Genomic DNA, 14,242 nt, shown 5'->3' with positions numbered 1-14,242 from the left:
AAAGTCAGTTCACTGAATGGAAGAAAGTTCAGATCACATGTCTGATCTAAAATATTTCAGACATAGGCTCTTATGTCTGAATATGTAGAGAACTCAAAACTCGCTAACAAAAAGACAAATAACACAGTTAATAAATGGGCAAAGGACCAGAATAGGCATTCCTCCAAAGATGTATAAATGGCCAACAAGTATGTAAACACATGCCTGACATCGTTAGTCATTCAGGGAAATGCAAACGAAACCACAGTAAGATACAGCTTCACACCCACTTCACTGGGATGGCTGGGTTCAAAAAGTCAAATAATAATGATTGTTGGGGATGTGGGGAAATTGGAACCCTCATACACTGGTAGTGCAGGCACTTTGGAAAGCCATCGGTTCCTCAAATGACTAAACACAGTGTTGCCGTGTGTCCTAGAAGTTTCACTCCCATGAATATGTACGGTGAGAAATGAAAGCATATCTCCATGTAAAAATGCCTACAGGAGTGTTTACAGCAGGATTGTTCCTAATATCCAAAAGGTGGAAACAGATGACTGGATCCATCAGCAGGAAAATGGATAAACAAAACGTGGTAGGTCCATGCAAAGGAATATCGTTCAACTATGAAAAGAAACGGCACACTGAAGTATGCATGCTGCCTTATGGAGGAAAGTTGAAAACACTGCGCTAAGGGACATAAGCCAGACACAAAAGGCCGTGTGTTGGAGTCTGTTTGTGTGTCCACAATAGGAGAATCTGCAGGGACAGAAAGTAGATTCGTGGTAGATTGTAGATTCTAGAGGGACTAGAGTGGAAGGTGGAGGTGTAGGGAGTGACAGCTGAATGTTTCTTTTTGAAGTGATGAAAGTATTCTAAAATTGACTGTGGTGATTAATTGTATCTCAATAAAGCTGCTTTTAAAATGAGTTGTGGCTAGGTAAATTCCAAAAAAAATTTGTTCCTTACCTATTAAGAGTGGGGTATAGATACGAATTTATCGTTATTTGAAAGTATCCATGGTAAACTGTTGAGGAGAAGGCAACGGCACCCCGCTCCAGTACTCTTGCCTGGAAAATCCCATGGATGGAGGAGCCTGGTGGGCTGCAGTCCGTGGGGTCACTCAGAGTCAGGACTGAGCGACTTCACTGTCACTTTTCATCTTCGTGCACTGGAGAAGGAAATGGCAGCCACTCCAGTGTTCTTGCCTGGAGAATGCCAGGGACGGGGGAGCCTGGTGGGCTGCCGTCTGTGGGGTCGTACAGAGTTGGACACGACTGAAGTGACTTAGCAGCAGCAGCAGGATAAGTTGTTGAGTGGGAATTAAGTGCAAGACACCTCACAAAACCATAGGTCAAGTAGCCCATTTTGTTTTTAAGACAGATTTTTATAAATTAATTTTATTGAAAAATAGTTTTATTTTTCTAATTTCTCTACTAGGGATAATTATTACTTGTAAGTAAAAGTTATTTCCTCACAGGCTGCAGTGATGGGAAACGCAAAATAAGTTTCTATTAGTAAGGCAGCCATATATTGTAGATGTCAAAAGCTTACCAGCATTAGAGTGTGTTAATCAGAATAATCAGATAAAGTTTGCATATAGATTATATTCAGCTTGGGTCAAGCATTTTAAACTGGAAAAGATTGAGGAGAGGTTATCGAAATGGCCAAAGCTACGGATACAAACCATATACAGATGCCTGAAAGAACTGGGGATATCTCGCTTAGGGGAAAGACTGTAGGATGTGCAGGCTTTCCATATGGCAAGGGTGTGTTTTGTTGAAGAAGAGAAAGGTTTATTCTGTGTAGCTTCACGGGCTGCACTGGGGTGTCCAGGAAAGACCTGTGGACATTTCCTGCTTCTGCAGTGAAGGGACCTGTTCCTCCGGTCTGTGTCTTCTGTGTCTCCTCATTCTTACACGGAACTCTTTACTTCTGGTCACCAAATGTATGTGGCTTTTCCCCTGCCAAGCAGTTCTTCTTGACACCATCTGGGTGTCCCACAATTTAACTCAGTTCTGACCCTGTCTGCCTGGAGACACTGTCAGGTCGTCACACAGGTTAGGGCCTCCATCCCACCACACTGCAGATGCCAACAGCCAGTAATAGGTCCCCAGGTTACCCACAGCCTCTGTCCGATTCCTGTCCCCAGGTTCTCCACCAGAAATCGGAGACTCTCATAACCCCCGCCTCAGGTTCGATTACCTTGCCAGAGCAGCTCACAGAAGTCGGGGAAGCAGTGGGCTTACCAGTTTATTAAGGGGTGTGATGAAGGATACAGATACTCAGACAGGTGACGAGGTGCACTGGGCAAGGCCTGGGGGGCGGTCCTGAGTGCAGGAGCCTCTGTCCCTGTGGGGTTGGGGTGTGGGGTCATCCCCCTTCTGGGGTGGATGTGTTCACCTGCATGAAGCTCTCCAGGGATTTTTGTGGAGGCATCTTCATGTAGACGCGATCCGTTATTAACTCTGTTTCTGGGCCCGCTCCTCTTTCTGGAGAATGGGGCCAGGAGTCAGGGGGTGGGGGACACTGAAAATTCCAACCTTCTAATCCTGTCCTTGTTGTTCTGGTGACCAGCCCTCATCCGGGTGCCCACCCAGAGTCACCTGCTGAGAACAAAAGATACTCCTGTCACCCAGGAATTTACAAGGGTTTCAGGAGCTCTGTGCCAGGGACCAGGGCAGAGACCAAATATTATGGAATACAGGGTGCTCCCAGTGTACTTCTCACTTAGGGATTTGCAAGTGTTTCTGGAGGTCTGTGCCAGGGACCAGGGCAGAGACCAAATATTATGGAATACAGGGTGCTCCCAGTGTACTTCTCACTTAGGGATTTGCAGGTGTTTCTGGAGCTCTGTGCCAGGGACCAGGGCAGAGACCAGTATATGTACTTCCTGCTCTATAGGGCCAGCAGGTGGGCATGAATGCCGAGGTTTCAGCTTAAGATACAGCTTTTCAAATAGCATAAGGTGCTCTCCCAGTACACGGATGCTGTATTGAACCTGTCACACGATTGGACTTGGTTAGGGAGGTCAGTTTAAGGTGCCGTCTGGCTCTTCAGATTCAAATTCAGTTTGCAGCTGTAATCCTGTCCCTTCCAACTGGAGTCACCAATAAGTTGGAGGAGAGGCAGCATGCATAGGATAAGAGTCGAACAAAGAAACCTTTTATCTGTTTTCTGTGATTTCTTGGATGTTTTTAATCATTATGATTCATTCTTCACATTGCAGTGAAATACCCGTAACATAAAAGTCGTCATTTAAGTGCTCGTTGGCATTAAGAACATTCACAGTGCTGTGTAACCATCACCACTGTCTATTTCTAGAACTTTCTCACCATTTGAAACAGAAACTCTACCAGTTAAATAATAGCTCCCTGTTCCCCCCTCCCAGTCCCTGGTAACCTTTATTCCACCTTCTGTCTCAAGATATTAGGCTAGTCTACATACCTCATAAACAGGAATTGGACCATATTTTGTCCTTTTGTGTCTGGCTTATTTCTCTTAGTGTAATGCATTCTAGGTTCACCTATGTTGTATCATCCACCAGAATTTTATTCCTTTTTTATGGCCGAATAGTATTCCATGGCACGTGTATACTATATTTATTCATCTGTTGATGGATGTTTGGGTTGTTCCCACCTTCTGGCTGTTATGAATGGCACTCTGTGAACGAGGGGCTACAAGAAAGTGTTTGAGTCCCTGTTTTCGACTGGAATTGCTGGATCACACAGTAACGCTGTGTTTAACTTTTTGAGGAACATTTAATCTGCTTTTCACAGCAACTGCCGCGTCTTCCATTCCCCCCAGCCACGCACGACCACTCCAGCATCCCTGCATCCTGGCCAGCAGTCGATACTTTGTTTTTTTGATGGTCCTCCTCGTGGATGTGAATTGGTATCTCATTGTGGTTTTGGTTTGCGTTTCACTAATGACTAATGATGTTGGACATCATTTCATGTGCTTATTGGCGATTTGTGTATCTTCTTTAGAGAAATGGTTTATTCCAGTCCTTCGTGCATATTTGAATTAGGTTGTTGGCTGTTTGGTGTTTGAGTCATGAGTTCTTTCTATATTTCGTCTCAATCACTTATCAAATATATGACTTATTAATATTCTGTTTCATTCGATGGTTGTCCTTTTGGCCTCTTTTTTTACTTCTTCTTTCCCTTGGTTTACCGTATTTATTATGTATTTATTTGTTTTGCTGTGCCGGGTCTTTGTCGCTGGGCGCATGGGCTTCCTCTATTGTGGAGAGCGGGGGCTCCTCTCTAGTTTGGGTGCCCAGGCTTCTTGTGGAGCCCGGACGTCAGGGCGTCAGTGGTTGCTGCCCCTGGCTCTGGACTGCGGGCTCCGTAGTTGTGGTGCGTGGACTTAGTTGCTCCGAGGCGTGTGGGATCTTCCCAGATCAGGGATTGAACCCATGTCTCCTGCATCGGCAGGAGGATTCTTTACCACTGAGCCGCCAGGGAAGCCCTGCTTTTATCCTCTTGATAGTGTTCCTTGATACACAAAATTTTTTAAAATTTTGATGAAGTCCAATTTATCTTTTTTTTTTTCCTCTTTTGTTGCCCGTGTTTTGGTGTCACGGTTAAGAAGTTATTGTTAAGTTGAAGGTCACAAAGATTTCCATCTGTTTTTTCTAAGATGTTTATAGTTTTAGCTTGTAAGTTTAGGGGCTAGATCCATTTTGAGTTAATTTTTGTATATGATATGAGGTAAGGGTCCAGAGTCATTCTTTTGCATGTGGATATCCAGTTTTTCCAACATCTTTTGTTGCAAAGGCTGTCCTTACTCCACTACAGGGGCTCAGCATCCTTGTCAAAAGCCAATGAACCGTATATATCTAAGCGTTTCTCTCTGGTCTCTGTGGCCTGCTCCCTTGGTTTATACGTTTGTTCTTGTTACCGGTACCCCATTGATTTTACTATAACTGCAACAAGTTTTGAAATCAGGAAGTGTCTTACAACTTCTTTTCCTCTCTTTCAAGATTATTTTGGCTTTTTGGAGTCCCTGGAGATACCGTGTAAATTTTAGGATGCGTTTTTCTATTTCTGCCAAGAATGCTGTTGGGATTTTGATAGAAGTGGCACTGAATCTGTAGCTAGGTCACTTCCTAGTATTGACATCTTAACAGTGTTGTCTTCCGGTCTGTGAACATGGGGTGTCTTCTTTAATATTTCTCAGCAGTGCTTTGTAGTTTAATTAATTTCTTTAAAAATATTTTCTATTTGTTCTTCCTTCTTAAGCCACTAATAATAGCTGCCATGTGTTGATGGATCAGAAGCCAGTGACAAGGGTCTGGTATGCAGCTTAACCCATGCTTGCATATCAGTAAACTTTGATTCCAGTTTCATTTCTTGACCCAGGCTTTGGGTGTCATTGCTTTCCTCACCTGAGAGGTTCCTGGCTCCTTTCCGGGGCTGTGTGTAACTTAACTAGTTTGACACTTTTGGTTTCTCCTTTCAAAGAACCTAGAAGGACCATAAATCGTTGGATAGATAAAACAACAGGTGTTCCTCTATTCCATCGTAGAGCCACTCACTTTGGCATGTCAGTTTAGACCTTCTTCGTGTCAAATGCAATCATTTTCTCATCGCTAAGGTGATCATAGTATTAAAGAACAAAAATTCAGCCAGTTCATTTGAAGATCTAATTGGCTTTACTAAGCCATTCATGAATCAGGCAGCCTCTTGTCCAGCAAGTAGAGAGGTGCCCTGAAGAGCTGTATGAAATGGAAGGGTTTCATAGGCAGAAGGAGGGTGGGGCAAGGAAGTTATTCGCAAAAGTAGGGATTATTTCAGGCCAGGACTACTGCTTCTTCGGGAAGGAAGTGATAGGGGTCTTACCATTGCAGACCAGCTCCTTGGTGCTGCCCCAGAAACCCCAGATTGGCTGATTCACGTCACCTGGGGAAGGTGGGCCAGGTGTGAAGTCTAGGTTTGGTGTCATGGGCTGCAGCAGAAGTGGCAAATGACTAACATGCAGTTTTCTCTGCCACAGTATGTTCCAGGTTTTCTAATCTAGCTCTCAGTCTATCTTGATTATCCCATTTTCTGGATTTTTGGTTCTGTACCCAAAGTTGCCAGTCACATTTAGTTACCTGAACTCACACCACGATCAGAATCTTGGGCTGTTTTTTCTTATTCTTTGACTGCACCTTGACGTTCTAATATTCTGTCAGATTTAAGAGTTTCAATATCTCTTATGGAAAGAAAGTAAAAGAAATACCTTCCAGTGACATGGGTTTTGTATATATATAAATATTTATATATAATAATCACATTTGTATTTATATATTATACATATCTATATAATAAATATATATAACATATAAATATATATAATATAAAATAATGGAGAAGGCAATGGCACCCCACTCCAGTACTCTTGCCTGGAAAATCCCATGGACAGAGGAGCCTGGTAGGCTGCAATCCATGGGGTCGCTCAGAGTCAGACACGACTGAGCGACTTCCCTTTCACTTTTCACTTTCATGCATTGGAGAAGGAAATGGCAACCCACTCCAGCATTCTTGCCTGGCAGATCCCAGGGACAGGGGAGCCTACTGGGCTGCTGTCTATGGGGTCGCACAGAGTTGGACATGACTGAAGCGACTTAGCATAGCATATATAATAAATATATATATATACACACACTCTGAAACTCATGACTTTTTTTTCAATGAAAGGAAATGAATGGTTCTGCACTGTCAAAGAGTCAAGAATTTCCATTTAGCTGTGTGTTTGAAAAAGTGAAAATGTTAGTTGCTCAGTCATGTTTGACTCTCTGCAACCCCATGGACTGTAGCCCACCAGGGTCCTCTGTCCATGGGATTCTCCAGGCAAGAATTTCCAACCTAGGGATCCAGGCTGGGTTTCTTGCATTGCAGCCAGATTCTTTATCATCTGAACCACCAGGGAGGCCCATACTGGTGTGTAAATGAGACAGTTCCTAGCCTGTTCCTGGATAGGTTGTTTTTCCCACAGAGTAGGATCAGTTTCTTTCACTGATTCATTCATTCAATCATAAGAACATAACATTTAAAAATAAATAATCCACCAAAATTTAAGATGTTTAAACAGAGTTCAAGCAGTTTCATTACATTGATGTCAAGCTTCTGATTAGATATTTGACTTTAAATTGCTTTTTTGTCATCTCTGAAATAATGGTTATATTTTTTCAGCTTTCTTTTCTAAAATTTAAATGTTTTACTATAAATTAAGTAACCATAGGATGGATATCTGTAATTTTTCTTATCCCATTGAAATGCTGATTTGGAGTTCTAGGTGCTGGGGAATATTGATTCAGGCAGAGAGTAAAGGTCCTTCTCTAGATTAACACCGATGCTGAGTGGATTTGAAATATTGCCGTTAAAAGAGATTTGGGTTTAGAAAAAACTGCTACAGCCAAATGAAAATAAACCGATTCAGATGTAAATCTGCGCTTCCCGCCCTGCAGCCTGAACTAGCGCTTCTGATTTTCAGTCCTCTCGTGTCTTGTCCTTTTGTATCAGCCACTAACATCTTACCTTTGATTCTTTTTTTTTTAATTGGCGTATAATTGCTTACACTGTGTGAGTTTCTGCTGTACAGTGTTACGAATCAGCCGTATATATGCATCCATCCCAGCCCTCTAGGCCGTCGCAGAGCGCAGCGCTGAGCTCCCTGTGCGCTTCAGCAGGTCCCCTCTAGCTGTCTGTCTGCACATGGTGGCGTGTAGAGGGCAGTGCTACTCTCTCAATTCACGCCACCCTCTCCCTCCCCCGCTGTGCCCACAAGTCTGTTCGCTGCGTCTGCGCCTCTGTCCCTACCTTGGAAACAGATTCATTTGTGCCATTTTTCTAGATGCCACATATAGACGTTAACATGCAGTATTTGGTTTTCTCTTTCTGCCTTCACTCTGTATGACACACTCTAGGTCCATCCACATCTTGTTAATGTTTTAAGATATTCGTGGTATGATAGGTTTGGGCTTTTCTACATCATACATTTTGGTTTGGGTGTTTTTCTGTCCCGGTGTCTTTATGGGTGAAAAGTTGGGCGAAAGACCTGATTAGATATGGAAAAGATATGTCTTGCATAATAATACGAGACATTTTACAGAAAAAGTAAACATGTTAATTGTTCTCTATATGCTGTGTAAGTCTGCAATTACATTCAGTCCCCAAGGCACTAGGCCTGTGGGTTTCATCATTTCTAGTTAAACCTGATCAGTGCACTCAGAATGGCCTGGAACGTTCAGTCCTGCAGCTGGAGTACAGGTGTTGGCCATCATCTCTACTTCTCACGTTACCAGAAGTCTAGGTCAAAAGTTAGATCGAGAAGGAAAACTGATTCATCAGACAGTATTTTATATTGAAACTTTACTATGTTTTTCTTCAACAGAAATGCACATCAAAATATTCACCCAGAAAACCAAGAGCTAGTGAGGGTGCTTCGGGAACAGCTTCAAACAGAACAGGTACTGTCGTGATACAAGTCTGTGCGTTTGTGTGAGGAGGGCATAGCCTTACTCCTTTTGCGGAAGAAATAGTGATGAAATATCAGTAAATTCCTTCCACAGAAGCATGGGCTTCTCTCCTACTTGGAGTTACCTTTCCTTATCCTATTGATTGTACATTTTCAGATTAGGCAAATGATTAGCCTTAATCTAATTTAAGATATTTTCATGTGCTAATTTTAACTTGACTTAAAAGACAGCAGTTTCCTATTTAACTGATAAGGAAAAAAAATCACTGTCTCATTGACTTTAATGAAATGTGAAAAAACTACTCTTTCTGAAATACCTTCCCCTAAGACCTTCAATTGGAGAAGGAAATGACAACCCACTCCGGTATTCTTGCCTGGAGAATCCCAGGGACGGGGGAGCCTGGTGGGCTGCTGTCTATGGGGTCGCACAGAGTCGGACACGACTGAAGCGACTTAGCACGACCTTCAAATAAATAACTGTAACGGGTGGGTTTTTTCCTTTTTTTTTTTCCTTCTCTGATCAAAATGAACAAAACTAGCTAGGCAGAGAGGAGAACTCTCTTCTGCCTGCCTCGTCTTTGTTTTTAGGTGTATGGACTCACCAGGAACCAGAAATATATTTCATGAAGGCTGGGTTAAATAGGATATTATACACCTTCATGGGGCTTCCCAGGCGGCTTTAGTGATAAAGAACCCACCTGCCAGTGCAGGAGTTGTTAAGAGACGCGGGTTTGATCCCTGGGTCAGGAAGATCCCCTGGAGAAGGGCACGGCAACCCGCTCCAGTATTCTTGCCTGGAGAATCCCATGGACAGAGAAGGCTAGTGGGCTACTGTCCATAGGGTCGCAAAGAGTCAGACACAACTGAAGCACAGCACACCTTCACCTGAGATAGCGAACATAAAATTAAAAAAAAAAAAATTAAAAATTGATTGCCTACCCACCAATCCAACTTTAATTCCAAAGGGAGTTTTTGTGATATATCCATTTACCTCTTATTTATTAACCATCTACCATATGCCAGATATTGTTCCAGGCATTGGAAATTCATTCATGAACTAAATGGACAAGAATTCTTGCTTCATAGATCTTAATTCCATTGACACAGAAATAGTGTAAACATATCCGTAGTATTGTGTTCCGGAGCTCTTGTTATCAGTAATTCACGCAGGGATGCCGTTTTATAATTTACAAAGTGATTTCACATATAACTATGTCATTTAATCTCCAAACATGTAACACGGTCAGGGATGTGTGAATGAAACAGATGTTAGAAACAGAAGAAAGTAAACACTTGGAGAGCTGCTTGGCCTACCGGATTCTTCACTGAATGAAGGCTTGAGCTCAGCCTGCAGAGTAATTCACAATAACTGAGCGCTCTTTAGTGGAGTAACTCCAGGCTTCGTCCAGGCGTTCATCTTTAGACTGTGTTCAGGAAGAAAGGCAGAGCCCGTGCAGGGTAAGGGGAACAGCAGTGGAGGCTCGTGAGTTTATCAAATCTGTAAGGCTTGAACCGAGTACCTGTTGCAGATTTTGAGGATTGCGCAGTCCTGACTGCATCCTCACCTGTGCTTGAGCAAGCAGCTGATTTTGCAACGCCCGTGTGTGTCGTGTCTCAACGTGCTCGCGTTTCTCTCGCCAGGATGCACCTGCTGCTGCCCGACAGCAGTTCTACACTGACATGTACTGTCCGATCTGCTTACACCAAGCTTCCCTCCCCGTGGAGACCAACTGTGGACATCTCTTTTGCGGTGAGCAAACGGTTCTGCTCCTCTGGGTGAAAGGGACTGTTTAGACCGAGACCTGTGTGAGCGGGAGTCCTAATTTTCTCTCCACCACCGTCTGTATTTTTATGAGTAGGATGGATTGCTTCTGGGATCCTGCTCTTTTTTTCAGCCACTTTTATTGAGTGTCCGTGGGCTTAAAAAAAACATAGTTATTCACCTCCCCAGTAAATAGCACTGTGTTTCTTTGAATAGTAAGTGTATCAGCACCACGAGGGAGTCGCTGAAGCCCTCCTTTCTTATCACCTTTTGGGTGTCTTCGTTTGTTACTTCTTCTTTCCAAAGGGTCAGGAAGAGTCTTGTCTCAGGGACCTTGCCCGAGACCTTCCCTCAGCTCTGCTACCCCTTTTTCACTCTGAGTCAACGCAGAGGTGCTTCCCTCTGTTCCTGCGTGACCCCCAGAGGCTCGCGAACCCTGGAGCATGTGGAGGAACGAGACGGAACGTTGATGTCACCCTTAGTATCCGGGCAGGCGCTGTCTACCCCTGGGTGTTCTTCCCGACCTTCCAGAAAGAGTTCATCAAGAGCAGCGGGGTGTCCTGTAGCTGTTTGCTGGCTGTGGTCACGGGAGATGGGGGAAGTTCAGTTATTCCGTGCCTGCTGTGTGCTGGACACAACATAACCACGTCTCCTCCAAGCCCACAGACAAGGAGACTGAGGTGCAGCTGTGCTGAGGTTTGGCAGAGGGCATCCCAGCTGCAGGCGGATAGAGCTCGGTTTTAAACCCGGTCTAACGTCAAAGCCAGGGCTGAATTCTGCATGATCGCTGGTTTATACCGAGACTTGCTACTTAAGGTTTCTGTCATCACTAGACCTGATTTTTATTGGGACTGTTTCTGTTTGAACCAGGATAGGGTTCTGATTGCTCCCCGGCTGTCCCCAGTTTCCGCGTCCAGACTGATTAAAACTGTAGCGTGCATTGATCTGCATATTGCTCTCTCCCCTTGGTATCTTTTGTGTGCGATTCAGAATTCTGAGGTACACCGTGTTCCTGTTGATGCTGTCGGGGATGAACTAGAATTTGGAACCTGTCCAGGTGACGCAGGATTTCTATACCTCGTGCTCCTTCCGTCAGTGCTTGCCAGTCCCGTTATTGCCTCACCTGTTAATTTCAGCCTCTTCCTCAGGTTTTAGCCTTAAGGAGCTACCGAATTGTAAAAGACTAGTTCAGTGTGTACCCTTAGTTACCTGTTGGAAGTGCTGGTGAGCAGCAAAGTAATGCAGGATCAGAGGGGTGGGGGGAATTAAGCGGCCATCAGAGGAAACAGCTGCTCCCTGCTCGGAGCTCTGGTTGCTGGTCTTTGCAGCTGGAGCCCCTCGCCGAGTCTGGCCGTGGCCCCAGCCGTCCCCTCACCCGAGACCCCAGGCCAGCACTGGGAATCCGGGAGGTCTGGCTGGCTAGTTAGAGTCTGTTTGCCAGGCCGGGCCCTGGCGATTCACTGAGCAGATAACCCAGGCAGCCGAAAGATGGCTGTGCTGTGCTCTTGGTTTTTCACCTCTGGGTCTGAGGTAATAGGTTAGACTTCTCCTGTTACCCTGCTCTGCTTGTTGGACAGATTTATTTACTGTCTGTGGGTCCAAAGGTTAAAAAAAAAAAAATAGCACCTAGTTATTCAACTTCACAGTAAACAGGAGCGTGTCTCTTAGAATAGCAGTTCAAGGATATTGATATGAGGTGTGTGAGGGGCACTCCAGCTCAGCTCCGTGTGTGGAACTGTAGTTCTGTGCCTTTACAGAGCCAAGGATACCAGCAGCCCCCCCACATCTCCTTCCTTGCATTTGTAACCCACGTCATTGTATTTAATTCTCCAGAGATCTTGTGGGGTCTCATTCCCATTTTACAAAAAGATCCGCAGAGATGGTGGCCTGACTTCAGGTCATTGACTCATCTCTCCCATCTTCTAGTTGAGGTGGATTGCCCTTTTATTTATTTGGTTTAACTTTTTTTTTTTTTTTTAATGTGGACTATTTTGGAAGTCTTGATTGAGTTTGTTACAATATTGCTCCCGTTGTCTATGTTCTGGTGTTGTTTTTGGCCACAAGGCATGTGGCCAAACCTCCCCAACCAGGGTTTCAACCCATACCCTCTTCATTGGAAGGTGAAATCTTACCCTCTGGACCACAGGGATGTCCCAGATCTCCCGTTTAAAGAGAGGAAAAGTTGAGGAAGCAAGAAAAAGCATCAGGCGCATCCCAACAGATGTGTGTGAACCGAGTGTTTATTAGTTGGCCCATGGTTTTCCAGTGTAGGCGAGCGGCAGTTATGTAACATGCAAACAAGGACGCCTGCGTTCCGATTTGTGGAAATAAGATTAAGTCAGTCAACATGTGTCAAGGCACACTGGACTTTCTGGGTGAAAAGGTACTAGATAGATCTGAGGCGTCGTTACCGATGGTGGTAGTACTCACAGATTGTCATCCTTTGCTTTCACGTAGTTTCCATATGACATTAGATTGCTCAGAGTATTTAGTAAATATTATCTAACACAGCACTCTGAGAACAGAAGAAAATCCCAGATACAGGCGGTTTGGCATTTAAATTCCTCTTTAAATTGAGCCAGTTTCCCCTACAGTCACTAATATCCAGGTGGGCCAGCCGTGGCTTGCTCACCAGGCCCCTCAGGTACCACTGTTTCTGCCTCTGGCACGTATTCTTTTTTTATTGTAAAACCTGGAGCATCCTCCCCTCCTGTGTTCTGCCAAACTAAATCTTAGCGATCCCACAAAGTTGGGTTCAAATTCTGTACGCCTTTTGTACCAAAAGTTAACATGACACAGTTCAGGATTTAACTACCTTCTGATTGATTTGAATGTGTTGCCTTGGTATCCTCAGTCTGATTGTCAGTGCTCGCTCTGAATTGTGGACATGTGTTTGATCTGGAAGAATCAGAACAAGGAACACAGAGGCCTAAGCTGGGTGGCTGAGGCGAGAGGAAGAAAACAGAAGGCCCTGGACGTAGCAGGAGCCAGGAAGCCCTTAGTTCGATGCACAGTGGAACCTGGACAATCCGAGAAACGGGGGCCTGCAGAGAGGAACGTGAACTGGCCCCGTAAACATCAGCCAGTGTTAAAAAATGTTCCTTCTGCGTTTGTTACTAGTCTGAGCTTGAGTGCATATACATGGAGCTTAATGACCACCATTTTTTAGAGTCTGTGAATCCAAATCTTCCCATTAGGCTGTGTTTACCTGTTTCACTGCTTGTCAACACCTGCAAGCAGAGAAGTCCAATCCACCCAGTATAAAAACTGACTCAATTACTTAACTGGATTATCAACTTTCTTTGGGCAGGAAGCATGTAATCTCTGTATCCTTTGGTTCCTTACTCATATTACCTAATTACTGCTACTTAAGCAGCTTGGTTTTCTAAACTTTTAAAAATATGGAACTTGTGTTTTTAGAACATATGCACCAAATTTGGAATGGAAAATTGACACCGATTTGTCAGTTATCCTGTTTACAATCATGTTCAGTTACTTTCTTTATTTTGCATAAGAAGTGCAGTAATTTCTGTTAAGCCTTATAGCACTGAAGCAGTTTATGCTTGCTTTGTTTTTTTTAATTGGAAGATAATTGCTTTACAACATTATATTGGTTTCTGCTATTCAGCAATGTGAATCAGTCATATAAATATGTATATTTCCTCCCTTCTGAGCCTCCCGGCCTTCCCTCACCACACCCCACGAGGTCATCACAGAGCACCAAGCTGGGTCCCCTGTGATTCCAGCTGTTTTCTGCTCACTACTGAGCACGTGGGCTGAGTATATGTTGGTGCTACTGGCTCAATTTGGCCCATCCTTCCCACGCCATGCCCACTGGTCTCTTCTCTACGTCTGCATCTCTGTTCCTGCCCTGCGTGGAGGTTCATCGGTACCATTTTTCTAGATTCCATATATATGCATTAATATACGATCTTTGTCTTTATATTTTTTTACTTACTTCACTATGTATAACAGGCTCTAGGTTCATCCACCTCAGTAGAACTGACTTAAATGTCATATTCTATTGTGTGTATA

General features: G+C 44.0%; 1 protein-coding gene across 2 annotated transcripts in view; it reads left to right on the top strand.

Moving 5' to 3' along the window:
* RNF170 (ring finger protein 170) overlaps window positions 1-14,242 on the top strand; it is a 34,786-nt gene that overhangs the window by 8,681 nt on the left and 11,863 nt on the right. For both annotated transcript variants that reach the window (XM_069572724.1, XM_069572725.1), the window contains 2 exons: window positions 8,362-8,437; window positions 10,087-10,195. In XM_069572724.1, the coding sequence (XP_069428825.1) occupies window positions 8,362-8,437; window positions 10,087-10,195 (185 nt within the window). The remainder of the gene's footprint in view (window positions 1-8,361; window positions 8,438-10,086; window positions 10,196-14,242) is intronic.

Source organism: Ovis canadensis, chromosome 26, assembly GCF_042477335.2.
Source record: "Ovis canadensis isolate MfBH-ARS-UI-01 breed Bighorn chromosome 26, ARS-UI_OviCan_v2, whole genome shotgun sequence".
NCBI lineage: Eukaryota > Metazoa > Chordata > Mammalia > Artiodactyla > Bovidae > Ovis > Ovis canadensis.
The sequence above is the reverse complement of the archived record's forward strand: the minus strand, read 5'-3'. Positions and strand labels throughout refer to the sequence as shown.